Source organism: Diabrotica virgifera, chromosome 7 (genome assembly GCF_917563875.1).
Source record: "Diabrotica virgifera virgifera chromosome 7, PGI_DIABVI_V3a".
In the NCBI taxonomy this organism is placed as follows: domain Eukaryota; kingdom Metazoa; phylum Arthropoda; class Insecta; order Coleoptera; family Chrysomelidae; genus Diabrotica; species Diabrotica virgifera.
The window spans coordinates 85,066,613-85,093,580 of record NC_065449.1 but is presented as its reverse complement, the minus strand read 5'-3'; the positions used below and the strand labels follow the sequence as shown (position 1 = coordinate 85,093,580).

Below are 26,968 nucleotides of genomic sequence, written 5' to 3'. Positions count from 1 at the left end.
CCTTCGGTAGGGATCTATGGAGGAGTATCACCAAGCCGCAAGCCCTTATCCCTTGCCGTACCGCTCCTCCATAGGCCGATCAGACACCAGTTTATTCCAGACCAAGTCGTAGATTCTATTGAATTTTATACTACCACCTTGGCCTCTTATAGCCGTCTGACCGGCGTAAGGCTCGTAAAGGATATGTACGAGGAAGCGTACACCACAGCAAGGACTTGGTGTCGGACTGATCGAAAGTTCTCCTGTGACGGTTGGTTTGCACCAAGGCTCTTCACTGAGTCCTTACCTGCTTAATCTTGTTATGAATGTACTGACAGAGGAGGTAAAGAAGGGAACTCCTTAGCCCATGCTCTTTGCCGATAATAAAGTGTTAATAGAGGAGAGCAAAAACGAAGTATATGTTGGGAGAATCATGAATGGTTAGGGACATAGAATTGCTTAGAGAAAACCTAGGAAGAGTAGAAAAAGAAGAAAAAGAAATTATATATTAATCTAATGGAGGTAAATACAATAAACGCCAAGAAAAATACGATGCGATAATTAAATAGAAGAAGAATAATTAAGTAAAGGAAGAAATAGTATTAAGTCTATTAGATAATACAGAGAAGCTGAAGATTATTTAGAGAAATTAAAAGTATTCTGTTACAGCGGTCATTGATAATACCTACAAAGGGAGTATTGATAATACGTGGAAAATTACAAACGAACTATTTTTTGATGAGAGGGAGAACCAGTCCCAATACCTACGGAAATAGGACCACCTATGCTAGTGGCAGAAATAAGAGCAGCCATAATATCACTAAAAGAAGGGAGAGCTGCAGGACCAGGCGGAGTATAGCCTGAATTTCTTAAACTTTTTGTCTATGAATATTTAAGAATACTATGTAAAATCTTCAATAATATCTATGACACAGGCAATATTCCAAAAGATTGGCTAGTTTCAGATTTTATTACGTTACCAAAGAAACAGGGAGCGAAAAGTGCGGAGAATATACCTAGGCTAATAAGTCTAATGAGCCATGCATTAAAAGTTTTTCTTAAAATTATACAATATACATCGCAGAATATACAAGCTATGCGAAAAGAGAATACAAGACACACAGTTTGGAATCTACACAGTTTAGACTACAAGTATTATTCCAAAGATGCAGAGATACTACTTGTGATATCTACACCTGCTTTGTAGACTACCAAAAAGCATTTTATACAGTTTAACACCGAAAAATGATGGATGTTCTAACAAAAGCTCAAATAGAAGATAAAGACCGGCGTATAATACAAAATTTATTCTGGAACCAATCAGCCACAATAAGAACAAATCTTGGAGATGAACCAACGGAAGCGTTAGACAGGATGTATACTTTCCTACCCTATATTATATAACCTATATTCAGAGGACATATTTAGTGAAGCCTTGGAAAATAGCGAACATGGAATAATCCTAAATGGAGAACGCTTAAGCAACATCCCCTATGCAGATGTTACCGTTATTTTTGTAGACAGTTTAAACACTTTACAGGAACTAATAAACAAATAAATGAAGTGAAAGATTTGGGCTACAAGTAAACATATCAAAAACTAAATTTATGGTCATCAGCAAAAATAAAATTATAGTCGTCCAACTGCTTATCAAGAATATACCAATGGACCGAATAAGAAAGTTTACTTATATTGGAACAATAGTAAACGAACAATGGGATCACTCACAAGTAGTAAAATGTAGAATAGAGAAGCTTCAAGATGACCAAACTCTTTACAAAAGCCACAACCTTAATCTGGAGATAAAAGTAAGGCTTCTACAATGTTATATCTTCTCCATATTATACTACGGTGTTGAATCCTGGACACTATCTGAGACGATGGAGAAAACATTTGAGGCCTTCGAGATGTGGCTATACAGGCGAACCCTGATGAATGGACAAGAATGAATGGACAAGATAACCAACAAGACCGTACTACGAATAATGGGAAAAGAAAGATAAGTGATATATACGATTAAAAGAAGAGAGTTAGAATATCCCGGAGACATAATGAGAAACGGCACTAAATACAGATTAGGTACTGAAAATAATCCTTTTAGGCAAATTATTCGGAAAGCGAGGAAATGGAAGAAGAATATCATTATTAAGAACCTGAGGAAATGGTCCTCCGCAACAACTAATCTATTTAAAGCATAAGTTAATAAAATAATTATAGCCAGAATGATCGCCAATATAAGAAACGAATAGACACCAAAAGAAGAAGAAGAGCGGTCATATATTAGCATACAATCAACAGTTTCTAATTATAAATTATATAAACTCGTATATTCTTATCATGCTTTTCTTTGCTGTAAAAAATATATTTGTAAAAAAACTAACAGGCAGAAATCATGTCAACGTGCTAATTTTAAAAGTTAATTTATGTGTCATAGAAACATTTTCAAAAAATTTGTGTGTATAATTTTCCATTTAAAATGGTGTTCTTTCGCCTATTCTGGTTGCATATCTAAATTTTGCATGCCAATTGTACTTCCGGATGAAATTTTGTTGCCAATTGGTTGGAACTCACTTCTTATGATCAATACGTAACTGTTTCATACTGTTTACGGTTCCTTGAGGTTTTAGAGGTCCTTTAGTTCCTGGAACTGGTATCATTGAAGAATCACCCAACATCAGTCTTTGGTTGTTCGAGTCACTAAAATAAATTATTAATTAATTATATATTCAAAAACAAACATCTACTAAAAATAACAAGGGTGTATTCAAACGAAGCTAGGACAAATAATCCACGGATAAATAATCCACGGACAAATAATCCCGGACAAAAAATCCCCAGACAAAAAGTCCCCAGACAAAAAATCCCCACAAAAATACCAACAAATAATCCCCGGACAAAAAATTCCGGACATGTAATCCCTACAAATTTTTTTGGACAATATACCCCCACAAAAAATTCCGGACAAAAAATCCCCAAGAAATATTTGCTGCCGAATAGTTCTTAAAAGTTTACGACTATTTTGACCTTTTTGATACTTTTGGGAAGAAATTTATGGGCATTACTATTCGATATCCGGTTTTTAAAAAACGTTATTGAGGACATAATATGTACTATTGTGTATCATTTTGTCAATCAAAGATAGAATAAAAATTTTATTTTATTTTTTTAATATAACGCGGGCACATAAATTTGATACACCCTGTATATTGATTTGTAACTATTTATTATAAGTTAGTTTTTAAGCAGTGGGTTTATCCTTAATGAGTTTTTCCCTGAAGAATTAAAGACATTAGTAAATAAATTGATGTGAATAGACAATTTGTTTCGGGATTATAATTTTTAAAACGGTTGCTTTGTTACGGCGAGGCCAAAAGCCACAGGTAATTATTATATTTAGAAAAGTAATGTAGAGAAAGTTGGAGTTTTAAGTCTCTTTGTTTAAGTCCCAAGTAAATTTGTAGAATTCCCGAAAAGTAATTGTTTGGAAGGATGCATGGGTTTTTCGAATGAAAAAATTTTGGTATGGGGATGAGAGAAGGTTGAATGTTCAGATAGTTTGGAAAAGGAGATTATTATGTGACCGGCATCGGAGAAGAGCAGTCAAAGTTTTCGTGAATAGTTCAGAAGCAAGTACCAGTGGTTTTTAGATAGTGAAGAGTGTAGCTGAAAAGTGTAACGAGAGACAGATCAACTTGAGAAGAAATACCTGTTTAATTCTGTAAAGTCCAACGGAGAGAATATTATTGTGAGAAAGAGAGGAGAGAATTTTGGAGTTTTTTTTTAACGAGTACTGGTCAAAAGAGCCCTGGCTCGTGTTTTGGAGAATTAGTTGCTGGTATGCTGTTGGATTGATGCTGAGAACGGGGAGGGCTTTGATGGGTAGCCTAACATAATCAACAAGGAAGAGCTGTTTGGGTCAAGAGGAGACATCATTGTGTGTGAATCAAAAGGTCAGTCAATAACTTATGTGATAGATTTTCTTTATGTTCAGAAGTTGATTTTTTTGAGTAAAAGCATATGAACTAAGATTCCAATATTTCAAAAATTTAATAGGAAGTATAAGTAGTTTTGCGAATATCTAAATTTGTTTGTTTAGTTTGTTTTATCAATGTTATCAAGAACAAACCGATAAATATTTGTTGAATTAAAATTAATTTATGTGGTAAAAGTTTCATTGGGACAGTTATGCCCACAGGATTTGATTGATAAATTTTCAGAGTATTGCTTTTGATAATAAAAGATATTTGTATTTGCTTATTTATGGTATTTCTATTTATTTCCTTTCTCCTATTTTATCCCGATAAGGATCAACTAAGAGATATTGAAACCACGAGAAAGGATAAGTATAACCTAAGATAATTTGTGTTAGCAGTGTTAGCTGCAAAAGTGTGTTGCCTAACGATCGCCTTGTTGGACCATATATATATATATATATATATATATATATATATATATATATATATATATATATATATATATATATATATATATATATATATATATATAATTTACGATTTATTAATATTTAAAAGGTTTTGGTGGTATTACAGATTGTTGGTTGGTTTCATCGAAGTAGTCTATGAATGTAGATCGAAATTTTGATGTCTTAAGGGGGGGATCTAAGCTTTTGTAGAGCTTAGACGTTAATGGGTTTGTGGGTCCATAGAATGGCTCGTCTGTCAGTTGATTTAACTTCTACCTTCTTTAGATTTGATCCAAGAAGGTTCTGATTTTTGAAGATTCGGTAGAACTCGCGTTTGTTGGAAAATTCTTTGGGGATTTCGTGATGATATACACGTCATGTTTGAGAGTTGTGGTGATCATTACGAGTGTTCATCAAGAGTGTTCATTACGTGCCTGGACTTTTAGATATATTGGACATTATGGCCATTTATGGTAATGCACACTTGCACACACGGAAAGAGCGAGAACTGGTGGAAAGTTTGTCGTTGTCCTGTGTAACGTATTGGCTATTATCATATTTTAATCTAGTTTGTAAGGAGAGTTCGGTAGTACCAATTCTGGTCCCACCTGGGAGCTTGGGCTGGGATTCTGTAGATATGTGAGGTTTGGGTTTGATCGCCATTTTCGAAGAGATAAGATATATATTAGAGAAGAGGGCTATTGTCGGGATCCTGGGCTAAGGGAAAGTCCTGTTTAACACAGTATGTTAAGAAGCATCCTACCCCTTCAGTGCTCTTACAGTACACTTCAAGTATCTGTTAACCGGACTGAGTGACCTGCCCCTTTCTTCTTGTGGTATGCTTCGTTAAGTTCACATCGTTCTACCCTATATTAAGCTTGTTAGGTATATTTTTTAAAAAATATATTATATATTAAAAAAGGTCCAAAAGATATCTGCGGAAACTACAGGTGTATCTCGGTCACTAGTACTTTTGGCAGGAGTCTTGGTAAAATCTTAAAAAAACATGATTGAGCAAGAATACGAAACTCATGAAATTGAACAGCAAGCAGGTTTAAGAGCTGGAAGATCTTGCGTAGACAACATATTTACCCTAACACAACTTAATGAAAAGAAAGTTGCAAGAAGCCAGGAAATACATCTTTTATTTGTGGATCTCACAAAAGCATATGACACGATTCCTGTGAGAAAGCTGTGGCAGGTCGATCATCGCCGCGGTCAAACAACTATACAATAAACCCACATCAAAAATCAAACTAAACAACACCTTATCAGAAGAATTTCCAGTAACAAAAGGATTACGACAAGGATGCTGCCTCTCCCCAGTACTATTTAAGATCTATTTAAATGAAGCACTAAAACAGTGGAGACGATCTTGTTCACGGATGGGAATTCAACTTGACGATGATACAACTTTGTATACTCTACATTTAGCGGATGACCAAGTCGTAGTAGCAGCGGATAAGGAAGATTTAGAATTCATGACCAGACGGTTATTTCAAACATATGAAGAGTGGGGCCTTTCTGTAAATAGAAACAAAACGCAATCCTTATGCATCGGGACTGAAGTAGAAGATCTAATAGTTAACGAACAAGAAACAATCAAGAACTGTGAGGAATATGTATATTTGGGAACAACAATCAACAAGAGTGGGCGCACCGAAAAAAAGATAGAGCAAAGGATTGTGAAAGAAAAAAGGTTGATTGGATGCCTAAACGTGATGCTATGGTCAAAAGAACTATCAAGTCGAAGAAAACATCTTTAACTCCATCTTAAAAGTATAGTACTCTATGGATGCGAAACATGGCAACTTACTAAATCTTTGGAACGACGCCTACTTGCATTGGAAATGGACTTCTGGAGAAGATCGGCTAGAAAATCAAGGCTTGAAAGAATACAAAATGACCAAATCAGAAATATAATGGAGTCAAATCAACCATCATAGACGAAATTCAAAGGAGACAACTGATTTGGTATGGCCATGTAGAAAGAATGAACGACGACAGACTGCCAAAACAAATTCTAAAATGGACGCCAAGGGAAAGAAGGAAGAAAGGAAGGCCGAAATAATCCTGGCTAGGTGGCATTCAGAAGGCAATGTCGGAAAGGAATCTTCACCCTGGCGAATGGAACGAAGCTGGAAACTGGGAACCGGAAGGCGAAGAGCGCTATGAATAACCGGGATAATAAAAATAAGGTATATTTATAATATATATCCGCTCGAATAGCTCCTAAAACGCACCTATTATCATGTGCGTCGTTTTCTTTTGAAGTGTGTACCTACTCTTCATCAGGCTGCCAGCTATACCTGTAGGTACGCCTACTAGTTGACTATACATACATATAAAAGAGAGTGTTCTGGGGAAGACGATTTGTTACTGTCTAAAGGCACGTATCAATTACGTTGGTACTCTGTGCTCCGTGTATCTGCTCCAATGGATACGGCATGCCCTCCTCTACATATAAACCGCCACCGATTGGATCGCCAACGTATCCACTATGTGGAGAAGTTACACGTAGCACGGAGCACCAACATAATGGATACGTGCCTCGATGCTTCGTTTACACTCAGTTTTATCAGTAAACAATGCTTTTGTTTTATTATTCAAAATCCGCATGCCTTAGGTGCATAGAACAACTTAAACATGATCAAATAATAATGTATTATCATAAAAAATATCTAATATATTTAATGAGAATACACCAAAATTTTATAATAGATACTAAAAAAATTATGTAATATATTTATTTAAAAGTGACACCAAAATTTTAGTTGAAATTATAAACTAGAACTTACTTTACGATTTGAGCCACGGCTGTTTTCTTGAGCTTCAAATTAACAGTTCTTACTTTGGTCAAATTATTCAAAATTTTTAAGGGTTTTTGTTTCCTGTATATAACCTTGGTGTCAAATACCTCTTCGCATAATTTTTTAATTCCTCCCTCAGAATTTTCGTCATCTTCAGTTTCATAAACAAATTGTCTCATGAAACTTTCCCGTACCTAAGAAAATACAATAAAATCAATTAAACGGTAACCCACGATAAGATATTATTTTTTATAAATTCTTCTCTTCATCCGCAATCAGACGGAATGTCCTAAAGACCTAATAGAACTGTTTGTCAATACCTTTCAATGTTCGTCGCTGATAGTCAAAAAGGTTCGGATACTTCCTCTATTCCTGTTAGCGTATATATGTTCTGAACATGAAGCGACCGATTATTCCTCATCGATGACGTTTACCGGAAGAGAAATGAATTTTCCTCGGAATCTTATGTTTAGAAAATTGCCTCACTGCGAAGAAGAACGTTCATCCCTTCTTCTTTAAGTACCGTGCCCAAATTTTAGGCGTGGCGTGGGTAGCTTCCATGACAATTTGTCGACATCGTTCTCGATCTTGCGCTGCATGTAACAATTGATCTGCTGATAAGCCAGTCCATTAACGAAGGTTTCGGAGCCATGAATATTTCTTCCGACCAATTCCTCTTTGTCCATCGATCTTTCCATTGAGTATTAACTGCAGCATCCTGTATCTGCTACCTCTCATTATATGCCCCAGATATTCAAGTTTTCTCTTTTTTATCATCTTCATTAAGTCACCTTCTCCTTGACCAACTCTGTTTAAGACTTTTCTGTTTGAAATGCGTTGAACCCATGATATTCTGAGCATTATACGATATGAACACATCTCGAAGGCTTCTAATTTGTTGATCATGTTAACCTTTATGATCCAGGTTTCACATCCATATAGAAATACAGGATACACATAACATTTTAGGAACTTGATTCTTAGTTGTAAGTTCAGCTGAGAATTACTAAGAATATATCTACGTTTCATAAATGCTCCTCTTGCAATCCCTGACGTAGATCGAACATTTGAAAGATAAATTTTAAAAAGTCTATGAATTTGCTCGTAAAAGTAAAGGTCAGGATCGACATGTATGCTACCGGGACACAATCCCAAATGTAAGAAAGGAAATAAAAATGTATATCATTTTTATTCAGTTGCAATGCGAAGGCAAAACTGTCTTATTTTTTTTCACTTAGAACAGAGAGCGCAAACCAGCACTCTAAATCGACGATTTTCGACTCTATTTGGAGTCATCATCAGAGAGGCGTAGGTTTGCTGCTCTCTGCCCCAAGTGACGAAACTCCGAGAGCTTATCTCCGCATTGCAAAAACTTTGACTTTATTGACTGCATTTAAAACTTTGATTTTCAGTTACCAGATATCATTAGACACCTACACCATAAACGTCAGTTGCAATGCGGAGATAAGCTCTCGGAGTTTCGTCACTTGGGGCAGAGAGCAGCAAACCTACGCCTCTCTGATGATGACTCCAAATAGAGTCGAAAATCGTCGATTTAGAGTGCTGGTTTGCGCTCTGTGTTCTAAGTGAAAAATAAGACAGTTTTGCATTCGCATTACAACTGAATAAAAATGGTATACATTTTTATTTTATATTAGTTTTACTTCTTTGAGTAACTAGGTCCATTTTCCGTTGGAATTTACTAGCTGAACAGACGGGGTCGTGAATTGTAAGTTTTTGAATTCCCTCTTTTCTGCTTCGCTTCAGCATCCATCTGGCTTGCAATTTTTAGAAGCCATGGAGGTGTTACCAGGAAAATGGTCCAATAAGTTTTTAATTAAATATCTTTTAGGAATATTTTTAATATTTTTCAATATTTTTAATATTTCTATTACGTTGAAAACTTTAAAACTTTGCCTGTAAGAAAGGACTTTGTCCGAAACTTCATCAACACTGGAGAATCCCGTACAGCTTCCTTTAGAAACTAAACAATCTAATGCACCGCAATTTTCGCCTAGAAGTGAACCCAAGGCTGATCATATCGAGAGAATAGCTTGATCCACCCTGTTGGCTTAAATGGGTCCCTGATAGACCAGGTATTCGAGGCGAATAACTATAAAGGACGGAGCACTTACGACTTACGACAAGAGAGACGAAAAGTTACGACAGTTCCGTACTGTTTATTTTATATTATAGAAAAAGTTTCCTTGATGAAAAAAAAAGTAATTAAAGAACTAGGCAGCGGTTCACAATCGTTTTGAGTCATGTACCACCAAATACTTTTAAATATTTTTGGTACCACCTAACTGAAATACCTATATAGCTAGGTGATCTAATTAACCATAATAGTGCAGCTGATTTTGGTTGTTTTTGCGTTTTGTGTACCACCTCAAATAATGATATGTACCACCAGTGGTACATGTAAATACCACAGATTGAGAACCGATGAACTAGAGTGTTCTAGGTTCTAGACGTCATCGAAATGTCTCGAATTATCAAAACGCCTTAGATAGTTATCGTAAAAAAATAAGATATGCTGATAAGACAGACAAAGAAAAGAAATATTATTTAAGAATAAAATCATCAAATTTGTTATATCTCAGCCACACTATAAAAAATAATACAAGATACGGTTTGCTTTAATGTATTGTGACGCTCTTAGACCCCATTGATCGCCAAAGATTCCGGCCTATTTATTGTGATTCGACGTAAACAAACTTTTTATGACTTGGTTTTGATTTATGATGTTCGTTTCATTTCTAAGATAAGAGAAACAATGAATGCAATTATACAAAGTTATTATATCGTATTAAAATATAAAAACCTACTAAACCACAATTTTATTCCATGTTATTCTCTTTATCGCAAATAAATAGTGAGTGAAAATTAAATTTACCTTTGGTAGATTGAAGTCAGAAGGTACTTTATGTAGAGTTACCATTAAAGGACTGTCTGGAAACTTTTCAAATATTCTTAAACGGAAAGGTAGTGTTTCCTTAATTTCTGCACTTTGTTCTCTGTATTTCAACTGTTTTAATTTCTTAATATCTTCATCAAGTTCCAAATTATCCAAGATAACTGCTACGAATAAACTTAACACGATCTAAAATAAAAGTACCTATGTTAAGATTTTGTTGTTACCCTTAATAACTTTCAGAAAGAAGCAAGTTAAAATATTTGCGTAACAATGAAAATAATGAACTACAGTTTTGCATTATAAACACCTTCTTTTCTTTTGTTTTTTTTACATATATCCCATATGCTAAGTTCAAACCTAATTTTATTAATATTAAAAGATTGCGTACAGCTTGTACCAACTTATAACTTATAACATATTATATTATAATACACTTATTTCCCATTCTAAATAGTTAAAATTATAATACACAATTGATTAGTGGGGTAAAGCTACGTAGATCCGTCATAGTAATAGCTAGCAATAAAAGTTTATAATAAAAATTGTAGCCAACTTTGAGCTTCATAGTTTAAAATTAATTAGAATTTTACAGTGTTCTATACCATAGTGGCAGACCAAACTCATGTATTTTTTTAACTGGACCACCCTGTATTTTATTTTATATTCGAAATCTTAACTTCTGCATTACAAAAATATAAAGGTTTGTTATGTTATACATGGTATTTACAAAATTATAACCAATTTTATATGAAAATCGTAACAAGTTTAACTCAGTGTATAAATAAAAATAAGCACAAAAGCAATGGATTATTTATTGATGCCATATCTTTTTATTTATTGTCAAAATTTTCATAAATAATCGATATTGCTATTTTTTTATATTGAATACAGGGTGAGTCAAAACGCAAGTACATTATTTTCTAAGTAATTTTAAATGGAACATTCTGTATTTTATATCACTGTCGAAAAGTAGATACCATTACCCTACTTTAATTTTTATATAACATGCCCTAAGTCTAAATTTATTAGTTCTCGAGATATTTTCATTTTTCAGAACAAATTATTAATTACGGGTCTAAGTCAGAAAACAACGACCACATGTGGTCGTTGCTCTCTGTCTAAATCTTTCCAAATTTTAAGTAAGCCATGACTGAATTATCTAAAACTAACAATATACGATTACTGATTATCAATCTGGTAATAAATGTAACAATGTAGCAAATAAAGAAGGAAAAATAATTTATTAGTAATAAATTAAAAAAACACACACACAAAACCAGGACATACAACATTTTTGAAACAATTAAAAACTACTTTTGTATGTAAGTGTAACAAATAAAGAAAGAAAAATAATTTATTAGTTATAAATTTTACAAAAAAGACAAACACACAATACATTTTGTGAAAACAATTAAAAACTACCTACTTTTGTATGTAAATGTAACAAATAAGGAACGAAAAATAATTTATCAGTAAAAAATTTTACAAAAAAAACATGAACACAAAATACAACATTTTTGAAAAAATTGAAAGCTAATTTTAATAAAATATTTCAAATATTTAATTAAATAAGTTGTTCAAAATGATCTCCTAACACATTCATGCCAAAAAACGGTCATTGAATGAGTTACTTACACTACGAAGCATTTGTAAATTAACACTTCGAAATACACTTTGTATTCTATTTTTCATCTCATCTCTTTTTGTTGGAGACATTTTATAACCTTCATTCTTAAAGTAACCCCAAAAAATCAGTCCAGTTTATTAAATTCTGATAATATGGGTGGCCACGCTACTGGTCCGTTGAAAAATGAAAATATCGCGAAAACTAATAAATTTAGACAGGGAATGCTGTATACAAATTAAAGAACGGTAATGGTACTTTTCAATAATAATATAAAATACAGGGTGTTCCATTTAAAATTACTGAGAAAATAATGTACTTGCGTTTTAACACACCCTGTATTAGATATAAAGAAAATTAGCAATTTCAATCATTTTTTAAAATTTTGACAATAAATAAAAAATATGGCATTAACAAACCATTGCCGTTGTGCTTATTTTTATTTATACAAAGAGTTGAACTTGTTACGATTTTCATATAAAATTGGTTATAACTTTGTAAATACCCTGTATAACACCAAACCTTAATATTTTTGTGATGAAGAAGTTAATAGGATTTCGAATAAAAACAAAAAAGCGGGTGTTCCATTAAAAAAAACATAAGTTTGGTCTGCCACTATGTTATCGAACATCCTGTAATATTCTATCTAATTTTGTAATGTGAAGCTCAAATTTGGCTACAATTTTTGTTATTAACTTTTATCGCTATCTATTACTATAACGGATCTACGGAGCTTTACCCCACTAATCAATCACCCTGTATATGAAATGTTAATAAAATCACTCTAAAAAAATACTCTAGCTGTATATCCATAATATCTCAGCATCTTTTGGTGGATAGTTGTGGTGCTTCTGGTTTTTATGTTAAGTTCTGAGTTCTGCTAGTATTGAATTATTGTTTCCACTTCTACATATGTATGTATGTATGTGCGTGCATAAGTATTATATGTGCGCACATGTACCTAATGTATTATGTAATGCAATGTATTATATTTGGAATATTGTAGCAAACAGTAATTTATTATCTATCGTGGCTGAATGGATCAAGTAATCCAAAGCCAATAAAGAAAAAAAAAAAGTTATCTATTATTATAATATTGGATTATGAAACATTCTAAGGTAAACCTACATTTCAAAAAATGAAGCGTAGGTGACCATAGATAGAAAATATCAATACTCCAACAAGGCGCCATTTTTGTGAGTTTGACTGTTGCCGATCTAACCATTGTGATGCGTCGACGGATGTCGTCTTCGCATCCTACACTGTTAGTAGGTAATAATGGAGCCTAAGTAATTCAATTTTCTGACCAGTTCGTAACCTTCCATGTTTCTTATCTCTGCTAGGTTGTTTCTGATTCTATCGATGATCATTAATTTTGTTTTCTGCATATTTATTTTCAAACCATATTCCGTACTCACCGTGCCTAGCCTATTCATAATTTGTTCCAGTTCTTCTGGTGAAGATGCTAATATAACAGTGTTATTAGCATAACGCAGGTTTTTTATTTCTCTTCCTCCTTTCTTTGCTTCACCTTGCCATTCCTCAAAAATTCGACGCATAATGTGTTCACTATATATATTGAATATAATTGGGGGGATTTTAATTTCAAGTTTTTCGAAACCACACCATTGATTCTTACATTAGCAGTATTATTTACGTACAGTTTTTGTAATAAATAGATTAGATGTTCTGGCGTACCCACTTCTCCAAGTATGTGCCACATTTTATCCCGTTTTACGTTATCGAAGGCCTTGGGGTAGTCAACAAAGCATAAATATGTTTCTCTTCCTCCTTTCGTTGCTCCACCTTGCCATTCCTCAAAAACTTGACGCATAATGTGTTCGCTATATATATTAAATAGAATTGGGGGTATTATACATCCCTGTAGAACTCCAGATTTTAATTTTAAGTTTTTCGAAACCACACCATTAATTCTTACATTAGCAGTATTAGTTACGTACAGTTTTTGTAATAAATAGATTAGATGTTCTGGCGTACCCATTTCTCCAAGTATATGCCACATTTTATCCCATTTTACGTTATCGAAGGCTTTGGAGTAGTCAACAAAGCATAAATATGTTTCTATGTTAAACTCTCAAGATTTTTCGATAATTTGACAAATTTTAAAAATGTGTTTTTTGTTTCTCTACCTGAGACGAATCCGCATTGTTCTTGGGAATTTGTGGTAAGGGAATTGATTTTAGTCTTTCATTGCTGATGGTTAGAACTACTTTGCTCGCGTGTGATATCAATGCTTACTTACTGTAATCCTCTTGCTTCCATTTGGAACATAATATGGTCTCTACAGTCACAGTTCCCCTCCATTCATCTCTATTTTTGGCTAGAGTTTTCACCTCTTTCCATGTTAACTTGTTATTTTCTAGCTCTTTGGTAATATTTCTTTTCCAAGATGTCATTTGTCTGTCTTGTTTTCTTTTTCCAGTTGGTTGGTAATCCAGAGCTTGTTTGGTTATATAATCTTCATTTTTTCTTAACGTGTGTCCAATAAACTTACATTTGCGTTTATTTATCGTTTGGGCTATCGGCTCTTGATTAGTTTTTCCGCAAAATTCCTTGTTACTTATCCGATTTGGGCAATATATTTTCAATATTCTTCTGAGGCATCTAAAGGTTCCCGATAGATTGCAGTAATTACCGTACAGTATCATTGATGTAGATGCCTCAGACGAGTACGGGAATAAACTTGAGTTTACCCCAGCCACTTGGCCACTTTCCGGTATTCCAGATCTCATTGCAAATTCTAATCTAAGCATTACTTTCGTCATTAATTCTCCCATTTCTTTGAATGTTTCAGCTGTTATTTCATCGTCCACTTCTACTTTTCGGAATTTTAGCTTTTTTATTAAACATATTTTTTGTAAATATGTATATGATTTATTGTTTCTTTTTTATCTTTAAAAAGCTATTGACAGTAATAAATACAAAAACACGTCATTGGAATGTTTTATTGACTAAAACAATAAAAATATTGAATCGAAGTTTTCTTTTAAACAGAGTAGGTATACTTTTTTTATATCTTACCTATCCTTCTCAGTTTTTGAGGCAACGTTATGTCACAATTAAATTGAAGAAAACACTGTATTTAATGGATTATTCGTAACAGGTCCAGGACCAGGAACAAGTGACAAAGTTAACATCACAAGAATTTACCGTGTAGGCATGAGATAAGTAAAATGCTTGCTTGAAAGTAACGGTTATTTACTTAAGAAGTAAAAAAACTTCCTTTGTAGATGGTATATAATTTTATTAAATTTTTTTTCTAAAAAAATCCAAATTGGGATCAAAGTACATTACACAACAGACAGCAGGAAACAGACTCAGTCTGTTTCCTGCTGTCTCCAAGCACATTAAACATAAAGTTTGAAGCTAAGATGAAGACACTTTTCTAATATAAAAATCTTAATCTTTAAACATCGACTTAGTGTCGCCTTTAATTTAGCCTGGATGGCTCAAATGTTAAGACGCAATTCCATTGAGGCAACATGAGGCATGCGTCATTGTCGCATGCTACACAAAGTCATTCCATTCAAGAGACAGAAAGCGACACGAATCAAGTCGCCTTATCGCATGCCACATGTTGACTGTTGTTGCTGGGCAATGCTGGGACGCATGCACAGAGACATGTAAAAGGATATACTTGGCTAGGGATATGCCACTCAATGCATCGGGATGTAACGTCGACATAGGATTGAGTGGTTTAGCCATCTTTGTCAGTCACATGCGCGGGATCGTTTGGTTAAAAGAGATAGATAGACCACCGATCAACTGTTTCCATGATGTTTCCGCATTACGCTTTTTTGGTGAGTATGCCGAGTCTACGCTTAATATATGTCAATGCGCATATATCACCGTTCGGAAAATTTCAACGTGTTGAACAGTGTCGCCGCTATCCAGCAGTCAATGGATCGGTGCGGCTTTTATCGTGCGACATGGAGTGGAATATTGAAAAAACAATATGAAAACAAATTTTTTAAGAAACGCTTTTATTTAGTTATGAGTGACTAAACGTTAAACTATAAAAAAATCAACTAAAAAGCAAAAAATAAAAAAAATTAAACTCGACGGATTATTCGAAAAAACGTTCGTTGAAAAAATGAAAAAATCTAACACATTTGTTAGAAAAGCTTGGGGAGAAAACCGTTTATTCAATGAAGACGCGCCCCACGATTTTCTTTAACGAATGTGTTAGATTTTTTCATTTTTTTAACGAACGTTTTTTTCGAATAATCCGTCGAGTTTGGTTTTTTTTATTTTTTGCTTTTTAGTTGATTTTTTTATAGTTTAACGTTTAGTCACTCATAACTAAATAAAAGCGTGTCTTAAAATTTTTTTTCATACCTATTGTTTTATTTTTTACTTTTTAGTCTTACACTTTTCAAACATTAAAATATATCGTCATGTTTAAAAAAAGGATGTAGGTATATGACAGATACCTTTTTTGCATTTATTTTAACTTTTGATACATACATTGTACATTTTCTGTAATTTCTTCATACATTTCTTAAATCAAAATCATTATTTACGACTATTACAGTTTTCGCAGTATTTCCATCTCTTGTAATACTTTACTATTGCACGGTGTAGACGCTGTTAATTTCTCGCAATGCAGTTCTTCGATGCGCAAGCCGTCTAAAGGTACGTATCCATACAAGGGTAAACCTCGCTCGGTGTAGTAGCTCCACATAGTGGATACGTCGCGCCTCGGTGATCGCCGCTTGGCGCGTACACTCTTCGTTTCAACTGGTTTGGGGTTTATATGTAAGGGAGCGCCTGCTGTATCCATTTGAGCAGCTACACTGAGCGGGGTTCACCCTTGTATGGATACGTACCTCTGCGCTGCCAACTTTTTTTCGCTGAAAACTGGATAGAAATCGGACAGAAACTGGATAAATTTGAAACTTTATTATTTATATATGAAGCATAACGTAAACAAATAACGTAAATAGTGAAATTATGTATAGTTCATATAATTAGCTACAATCTGTAAGAGTTTCCAAGTTTCTACATTGTAAAAAACAAGAGAATTTAAGCATTTTCCATTAAAATCGTTTTTATTTAAACAATTCATAAACATAAAAAAAAAATTTGATCGACTATTCATGTATTGTTCCCGCGAATCCATATGTCTGCAAAATGCTATAGCGGGATAAGATGGTCAAAATTGCACCAGGCTCGATTCAGTTTTGGGTTTAGCCATTCGGAAATATATAATTGAAAACTCACTCAGCCAAATTTTCAAGTCCCTAGGTGCTCCGGGGGGTCCGCTATGGAAAAAACGTGTTTTTTTGAAAACATTTTTTTCCAGACGATGTATTGCTGTAAAAAATCTGAAAAAATTAATGAATGCGTATCTTAACAACAAAAAGCTGCCTGATTTTTTTCAGATTTTTAGCTTTAAAATTGAGCGCAGGAAATTTTTTTGACAAAAAAATTTTAGATTATGTTGTAAATTTTTCGGCAACTTTAAAATATTGTTGTTTTGTGTATTTTTTTGCATTCTTTCGAATGGCATAGGCCATATTATCATTTTCGACGTGGAAAATACCTAAAAATCGAAAAAAACTGTTTTTTTTTTTGGCATTTTCTGAAGTTTTTGACTCATAAACTCAACAACATACAGCTAAATTAATCATCATTTACATTTTTATATGTATTGTTACATTTACAATCAAAATCAGCTATTAGAACTTATTTTTTTTTCCTACAGCATGTTCAAAAACCCCGTTTTTCAGCGTTTTTACTAAATTAGTATAGTATAGTTGATCCAAAAGATGGCATAACCCAGACATCCAAAGTGAAAGTTATCCTTTAACACCAAATTGTTCTATATGGTCCACACAATGTCCAGAAAAAGTCACACCATTTTGAGCGTCGGGTTTGGGGGGGAGAGGGGGGAGAAATCGGTAAATTCGTAATTTTTTAGGTTTTTCGTCAATATTTCTAAAACTATGCGGTTTAGCATGAACAACCTTTTATACAAAATTGTTCTACATTAAATTTAAAATAAAAAAGGCCCTATGCATAATCTTTCTAAAATGCATGGTTCCAAAGTTACAGATGTAGTATAGTATAACTGGTCCAAAAAAAGGCCTAACCAAAACATCAAAGTAAAAGTTTTCCTCCAACACCAAATTGTTCTGAATGGTCCACATATTGTTCAGTAAAAAGTTACACCATTTTGAGCGTCCGGTTTGGGGGGCAGATGGGGGAGAAGTCGGTAAATTAGTATTTTTTTTACGTTTTTCGTCAATATTTCTAAAACTATGCTTTAGCGTAAACAATGTTATATACAAAAATGTTCTACATGAAATTTAAATCAAAAAATCTTGTATACATAATTGTTATAACATCAACGGTTTCAGAGTTACGGAGGGTGAAAAATCGAGGTTTTCGATACTTTTTATATTTTTTGGGTAATGTATGGTATAACTATACCAAAAACCCAGACATCAAAAGTGAAAGTTATCCTCCAACACCAAATTGTTCTATATGGTTCACATAATCTTCAGAAAAAAGTCAAACCATTTTGAGCGTCGGGTTTTGGGGGGAGAGGGGGGAGAAATCGGTTAATATAAAAAGTATCAAAAACCTCCACTTTTCACCCTCAGTAACTCTGTAACCGTTAATTTTATATCAATTATGTATACAAGCTTTTTTGTTTTAAATTTTATGTAGAACATTTTTCTATAGAACATTCTTTACGCTAGAGCATAGTTTTAGAAGTACTGACGAAAAACGTAAAAAAACTACTAATTTACCGACTTCTCTCCCATCTCCCCCCCAAACCGGACGCTCAAAATGGTGTAACTTTTTACTAAACAATATGTGGATCATATAGAACAATTTGGTGTTGAAGGAAAACTTTTACTTTGGATGTCTGGGTTAGGCCTTTTTTTGGACCAATTATACTATACTACCTCCGTAACTTTGGAACCGTTCATTTTAGAAGGGTTATGCATAGGGCCTTTTTTATTTGAAATTTAATGTAAAACAATTTTGTATAGAAAGTTGTTCATGCTAAACCGCATAGTTTTAGAAATATTGACGAAAAACGTAAAAAACTACGAATTTACAGATTTCTCCCCCCTCTCCCCCCCCAAACCCGACGCTCAAATTGGTGTGACTTTTTTCTGAACATTATATGGACCATATAGAACAATTTGGTGTTGGAGGATAACTTTCACTTTGGATGTCTGGGTTTGGGTCTAACTATACCATACTAAATAGCCTCAGAAATCAGGAAAGAAAAAATAATTCTTTTAACGTTTAAAAAATTAAAATTTTGTTCTTCTCGATAGAATGTAATACAATTAATACTTAAATAAATTATTTTTTGTTTTGCACGATTGTTTGAATTTCATATATAATAATATCGTCCCATTAAGGGTACCCTGCCATAGGCTTATAAAAAAAATCAATAAATTAATTTTTTTAACGTTTTAACGTTTAAAAAATACTTTTGTAGTATTCGATAGAAAATGTTGCACCTTTATAAAAATGCTTGTTGAGGTTGTGATTTTCAAAACGCGCTAAGGTTCGCAAGGAAGCGCTTCTAGCCACGTTTTTGGAAAAAAACTCAGGATAAACCATAGAGTTATATATTAGCATAGAGGGAGTGTCATTCAGAGCGAAGTGATGACACCATCTTTTTTATTTGGATTAGTGCTGTTTCACTCTTACGCATAGTAAAGCTGCTACCGTTGTCCTCCCCTTCCGTGCCTATACTCACACTGAATGTCACCACAGATTCTCGATACAATGTGTTAGAAAGAGATGCCGCAAACCAGTCCATGAGATCTTGTCGTCAGGAAGCGCGGAAAGTAGGCTCACTCTATGTTAATATATACCTCTATGGCAGTGGTTCCCAACCTTTTATGTCTGGCGACCCACCTTCTGATGTTTTTTCATATTCGCGACCCACCCCGCACCCATGATGATCATAGGCGTAACCAGGATGATCCTAAGGGGGGGGGGGGTTACAACTACCTGAAAGGGGGGGTTACAACTACCTGAAAGGGGGGGGGTTACAACTACTGGAAGGTCTCTGAGGGCTATGGTGTTAAGCGTATAGAGCTCAAAGTACATCCCAATGGGGGGGTTACAACCCCCAAAATCCCCCCTGGTTACGCCTATGATGATGATAATTTAATAGATGTACGTTATTCAGCTACTGTAAGAGCCACGCCGCGACCCACCTGAAATCCGCCCGCGACCCACTAGTGGGTCGCGACCCACCGGTTGGGAAACGCTGCTCTATGGGATAAACCAGTCCTCAAGTACCCGCCGTCGAAGCCACTCTAACTACTTACGTAATAAAAATATTTTTAAAATAATAAAATAAGAAAATCTACGGTTTCGTTTTGATTAAAAAATAACAGGATCCCCAGGAGCTAGGTGCTTTGGAAAAAAACGTGTTTTTTGAAAAAAATTATTTTTAGACGCTGTATTGCTGCAAAAAATCTGAAAAAATTAATGAAGGTGTACCTTAACAATACAAAGCAGCCTGATTTTTTTTCAGATTTTTAGCTTCAAAATTGAGCACAGGAAAATTTTTTGAAATTTAAAAAAAACTGATAGGCTATGTTGGAAATTTTTCGCCAACTTTAAAATATTGTTATTTTGTGAATTTTTTTCCATTCTTTCGAATGGCATAGGCATCATTATCATTTTCGACGTGGAAAATACCTAAAAATCGAAAAAACTGTTTTTTTTTCTGAAGTTCTTGACTCATAACCTCAACAACATACAGCTAAATTAATCATAATTTACCTTTTTGTATGTATTTTTATCTTTACCATCGAAGTCAGCTAATAAAACTTATTTTTTTTTTACTAAATAACCTCAAAAATAAGTCAAAAATAATTTTTTCAACGTTTAAAAAATTAAAATTTTGGTGTTATCGATAGAATGTAATACAATTAATACTTAAATAAGTGATTTATTTGCACGATTTTCATATATAATAATATCGTCCCATTAAGGGTATCCTGCCATAGGCTCATAGAAAAATCAATAAATTAATTTTTTTAACGTTTAATAAATAAAATGTTTGTAGTGTTCGATACAAAAAAACCACTCCTCAAGTATTGCCGTCGAAGTCACTAACTACTTACGTAATAAAAATGGTGTTATTAAACTTTAATGAGGAAAATTTTTTAACGTTTAAAAAATAAAAATTTTGTAGTGTTCGATACAACAAAACCACTCCTCAAGTACTGCCGTCGAAATCACTAACTACGTACGTAATAAAAATCGTGTTATTAAACGTTAATGAGGAATTATTATATAAATAAATTACTAAATTATTTGAATTATTTAATTGCTTAAATAGTGCAACCTAAAGAGTGCAGTGTCTAAAGGGATTAATAAATTAATTATTAAAAAGTTACTACGTACTCATGAAATTACAAAATTCAAATTCAAATTAATATACAGTATGATGCAAAGGAAAGGAATAAATTCGTTATTTATTAAACTGTCGACTCTAAGGAAAAATCCCGAAAGAGGTCGATTTTTTAATTGTGATTTTTTGGCATATATATCATACTAGTAGTGACGTCATCCATCTGGACGCGATGACGTAATCGATGAATTTTTTAATGAGAATTACGGTTATTTGAAAAACCATAGTAGTAAAGAACTTTGGTTTCTATAATGGTATAAAATTTTATTAAAAAACTTTTAAAAAAGTCATCTAAGAACATCCAGAATGTTTTCGATCTAGTTAAATTATCTTCAGTGACATTCTGTGTAGTAATTGAAACTAGCCCACTAGTTGATATATAGTCTTTAAAATTACATAATTTTATTAAAATAAAATTTTTATTAAAATTATACTTTTGGAATGACAAGTCAAGACGAGTGACACAGACCGAATTCCGTCTTGACCTCGAACTCGTTGTGACAAGTACCCCTTCAGTTTTTCGAGCAGGGAAGCCATGCTGCTTTTGAGCTTTAGTAAAATCCATTAATATCGACATTGTGCCGCATTTCAAAAGTATAATTTTAATGTTGTTCTGAAGCTATTTCCTTTGCCATTTTTATGATTAACTATTTATATGGGAAGTTTTAATAAATAATTATGTAATTTTTAAGACTACATAATAATATATCAACTAGCGGGCTATAGTCTCAGTAACTAAACAGAATGTCACTGAAGATGATCTGACTAGAAAGAAAATGTTCTGATGTTTATCTATAATCTATTTGGATGACTTTTTTAAAAGTTTTTAATAGAATTTTATACCGTTATACAAACCGAAGTTTTTTATTTCTGTGTAAGTTTTTTAACTATGGTACACAGCCAATCACTGGGACTTTACTATAATTTGGTTATTCGAAAGGTTATTCAATTCTCTATTCAGTAGTATAAACATTACCATTATTAGAAAGGACTAAGTTTTCAATCTAATAGCACATAAAATAACATCAAAAATATTACCCTACATCCCACCAGATTGAAAACAATGGAAACATTACCCTTATTATTTATACAGAGGGACCAAATTTTTTTAAATAAATTAATTTACAAAAAAAAATAATGTATGTAATTTATTTAATTCAAAATATATTTTACTTTCAGAAAACGGAAAAAAATGTTTATTCGAAAAATAAACATTGCTTTTCGCTTAAATAAAATGTTCAAACTTCCAAGAGGCAGGTGGCTAGCAGGAGCTGGCTTGAACATTGAATTTAAGTGAAAAGCAATGTTTATATCTCAAACATTTTCTTCTGTTTTCTAACAGCAGTAAAATATATTTTGAAGTAAATGCATTAGTTAAATTCTTCTTTTTGTCAATTAATTTAATTCAATTTTTTTTTGGTCACCCTGTATAAATAATTGTGTTAGTGTTTATATTAATGAATAGAGAACTGAATATCCTTTGAAATGAGTTGCCACACGACCCATATTCTCATTTAAAAAATCATCGATTACGTCATCACGCCCAGATAGATGACGTCACTCGTATCACACTCGACCCGTTTCGGTATTTTTCCAAAAGTCGCCAGTTTACGAAATAACGAATTTATTCCTTTCTTTGCACCATGCTGTATATTAATTTGAATTTTGTAATTTCATGATTGCGTAGTAACTTTTTAATAATTAATTTATTAATCCCTTTAAACACTCTGCACTCTTTAGGTTGCACTATTTAATCAATTAAGTAATTCAAATAATTTAATAATTATTTATTTAAATAATAATTCCTCATTAACGTTTAATAAAAATATTTTTTTTATTTATTTTTTTAACTTTTTAATCAAAACGAAACCGTAGATTTTCTTATTTTATTATTTTAAAAATATTTTTATTACGTAAGTAGTTAGTAGCTTCGACGGCGGGTATTTAAGGACTGGTTTATCCTGAGTTTTTTTCCAAAAACGTGGCTAGAAACGCTTCCTTGCGTACGGCAAGTGCCGAGCTTTTTTTACCTTAGCGCGCTTTGAAAATCACAACCGCAACAAGCATTTTTATAAAGAGGCAACATTTTCTATCGAATACTACAAAAAGTTTATTTTTTAAATGTTAAAACGTTAAAAAAATTAATTTATTGATTTTTTTTTTATAAGCCTATGGCAGGGTACCCTTAATGGGACGATATTATTTTATATGAAATTCAAACAATCGTGCAAAACAAAAAAATAATTTATTTAAGTAATAATTGTATTACATTCTATCGAGAACAACAAAATTTTAATTTTTTAAACGTTAAAAGAATTATTTATTTTTTACTGATTTCTGAGGCTATTTAGTAAAAACGCCGAAAACGGGGTTTTTGAGCATGCTGTAGGAAAAAAAATAAGTTCTAATAGCTGATTTTGATTGTAAATGTAACAATACATCTAAAAATGTAAATGATGATTAATTTAGCTGTATGTTGTTGAGTTTATGAGTCAAAAACTTCAGAAAATGCCAAAAAAAAACAGTTTTTTCGATTTTTAGGTATTTTCCACGTTGAATATGATAATATGGCCTATGCCATTCGAAAGAATGCAAAAAAATACATAAAACAACAATATTTTAAAGTTGCCGAAAAATTTACAACATAATCTAAAAATTTTTTGAAAATTTCAAAAAAATTTACTGCGCTCAATTTTAAAGCTAAAAATCTGAAAAAAATCAGGCAGCTTTTTGTTATTAAGATACGCACTCATTAATTTTTTCAGATTTTTTACAGCACTATATCGTCTGGAAAAAAATGTTTTCAAAAAAACACGTTTTTTTTCATAGCGGACCCCCCGGTGCACCTAGGGACTTGAAAATTTGGCTGAGTGAGTTTTCAATTATATATTTTCGAATGGCTAAACCCAAAACTGAATCGAGCCTGGTGCAATTTTGACCATCTTATCCCGCTATAGCCTTTCATTCATTTCCATTGAAAAAAAGGTAGTCAAATTAACGTCTAAAGATTTGATGCAAATGATTGAACTAAATAAAAGCGTTTAATAAAAAAACAACGTTATTTATTGAAGACTCCTATAACTAACCTGAGTTATGAAATAAGAAAATTAGTTGTTATAAAGACAATAAGATAAAGATTGATAAGTTGAAGCAGTTATTAGATAAATATGCATGTATGTACTGTAAATGATATAAAAAAAAATCAATAATGTACGTTGTGAATTTCACCGTAAGAGGAAAAAAACTAAAATTAAAAAGCGGTTCATCTTCTAGTAAAAAAGGGAAAAAGTTACCTTAACTTAAGATGGTGGATCTTTGAACACTACCATGATTAAAAATTTTAATGTATTTTTGTGACAGCCCCATTTGCTGTTCTGATGTTTTTAACCTTTTTACAACTTTATTAAATTCAAAATTCACCCTCTGACAAGCTTGCAAAAAACAACTTAAGAAATTTTTTCAAAATTTTTTAACATAAAAGTGGGATCTCTTTCTTAATAGTGGTACTTAAACATTTGACTATAGCTCTGAAGATGGCTTTGTAAGCCGAAAGTGTTCATCGACGAATTAATAAATTTTACACAGTTCAAAAATACATTTATTTTACCAATCATTCACATATATAAGTGACTCACACGCGATGGTATTATTCGCAAAAGTTGGTATCATCTTTTTTTAAATTTGTTGTCACACTTTCTCAAGTACTACTCAAAATCGTCTTAACTCATTCCTGTGAAATTTCGAAATAAAGCTTCGTCGTCTGCAATCAATTTTATATAGAAATTATTCTGTCTCTTGACTACCAACATATTAAAGCTCTCTTTTCCACTACCGTGGTTTACTTCTTTTCTTTTTACCCATCAATGCAATTACTAAATATGATGCTGCCGCGACTGCTTGCAAAGACATATAGCATTCTAAACTGAAGTCGCCTGAATTTGCCTGAATGAAATCACTTCTAGGCAAGACGCATGCGATCTAGGGAGACAAATGACGCATGCGACGTTTTAAAATTGGTGGCTCAAAGTCGTAAACCTTGAAGCAGGCGTCAAATGGATACGTGTATCTTGCCTCATGTCGTTCAGTTTTGTCTCAATGGAATTGCGCCTTTATAATTTAGGGGTCAGACGTAAAAGGGTTTAAGTGCAGTTTTGATAGTTATGAGATAATCAGCTTCAAAGTTGTTTGAGTTTTATAAATTCTAGGAGTCATTAAACTAAAATATGTCTAGTGTACAATGTACTATAAAATGATAAAAATATAAGAGTATATTATTATTCTTACTATATCCTTCCTTTTTTTTCAATTATTAAAAAAATGTAATTGAATCGGTACATGGTGCTGATAAATGTTACTGGTAAAACGGTTCAAGTGCAGATGCTAACTACATATTACTAATCATTTTTGTCCCAGCTGTTATCCACAGTATAACTACAACTGGCACGTTGCATAGATAATACTTAATTAGTCTTCAAAATTGGTCACAAATCTAATATTTATTTACTTGAAATTAATCCTGTATTAACATGTGTTTACACATTACAGAATACTAAAAAATAGTTTTGTGGTACAACCGTTCAAGCGCACGGTTAAACCTGTTTACTACCAAAGTAAAGTGCAATTGTTTTCAGTGAACTAAATGTAATGGCGATTAATGACGACTGTAGGGCGAAATATGCTTAAATCGTTTTACCACCAAGTTCTAATACCATTTAAGTATGAGAATCTGTCCTTAGAGTAAAATTTTAAATAAGTGCACTTAAACCCTTTTACTTCTAACCCCCTCAATTAAAAGGTCATGCGACCTAACTCTGTAGCTAGTTTCAACTGTTTTGGATCTGGAGTTTAACGTGATGATGAACTGATAAGTCCGAAAACGTTTGTGTGATGTACCTTGTGATGTACATACTTTGATTCCAACTTGGATCTTTTTTAGAAACAAATAAAATTATATCCTATAATCTACAGATGAAGAATTTTTACTTCTTAAGTCAATTTGCCCTAAATATAAAAGACTGCGAGCACTTTTAAAAAATAGGATCAGGGAAGCGCATGAGTCATACATACATAATGACGAAAACAGTATCAATACTAGCCCTAACTTATTTTGGAATTTAGTAAATAGAAACAAGAAAGCGAGTATTGACACTGAATATATAATTAATGGAAACAATGAAATAATTTTTGACTGTAAAACAATTTCCCAAGAGTTTGCTGATTATTTTAAGTCTATACATGACCATAAATCTTCTACATACGATTTAAATTTTATTAATTCTAGTCACAATAATTCTCCTTTGCTCAGTTTCACTAAAGTTACAGTGCGTGATATACATAACGCATTTTCAAAATTAAAACCAAAGTTTTCTTCGGGAACTGATGGTATTCAGGGGTATATATTTAAAGCATGTCGCGACTATCTTACATATCCTCTAATAATTATCTTCCAAAAAATAGTAGATAATAATTATTTTCCGAAATTGTTTAAAATGACTAAGGTAACTCCTATCCATAAAAAAGGTTCACGAAATGATTGCAAAAATTACAGACCCATTGCAATTTTGAATTGTATAGCAAAAATTTTTGAACACATCTTACATGAAAAAATGTATGCACATGTACAGAAAATGATATGCCCACAACAATATGAATTTTGTAAAAATAAATCTATTGAAGCTAATTTATTATTATTTACTAATTATATTAATTATGTCATAGTCAACAAGAACCAGGTAGACGTGGTATACACTGATTTCGCCAAAGCCTTCGATAAGGTCAACCATGATATTCT

At 32.8% G+C, this 26,968-nt stretch overlaps 1 protein-coding gene across 4 annotated transcripts in view; it reads right to left on the bottom strand.

The window, feature by feature from the left end:
- LOC126887697 (sodium leak channel NALCN) overlaps window positions 1–26,968 on the bottom strand; it is a 157,311-nt gene that overhangs the window by 88,948 nt on the left and 41,395 nt on the right. For 3 of the 4 annotated variants that reach the window (XM_050655351.1, XM_050655352.1, XM_050655354.1), the window contains 3 exons: window positions 10,109–10,315; window positions 7,201–7,406; window positions 2,551–2,676 (listed from right to left, as the gene is read on the bottom strand). In XM_050655351.1, the coding sequence (XP_050511308.1) occupies window positions 2,551–2,676; window positions 7,201–7,406; window positions 10,109–10,315 (539 nt within the window). The remainder of the gene's footprint in view (window positions 1–2,550; window positions 2,677–7,200; window positions 7,407–10,108; window positions 10,316–26,968) is intronic. The other variant, XM_050655353.1, reaches the window with a different exon arrangement.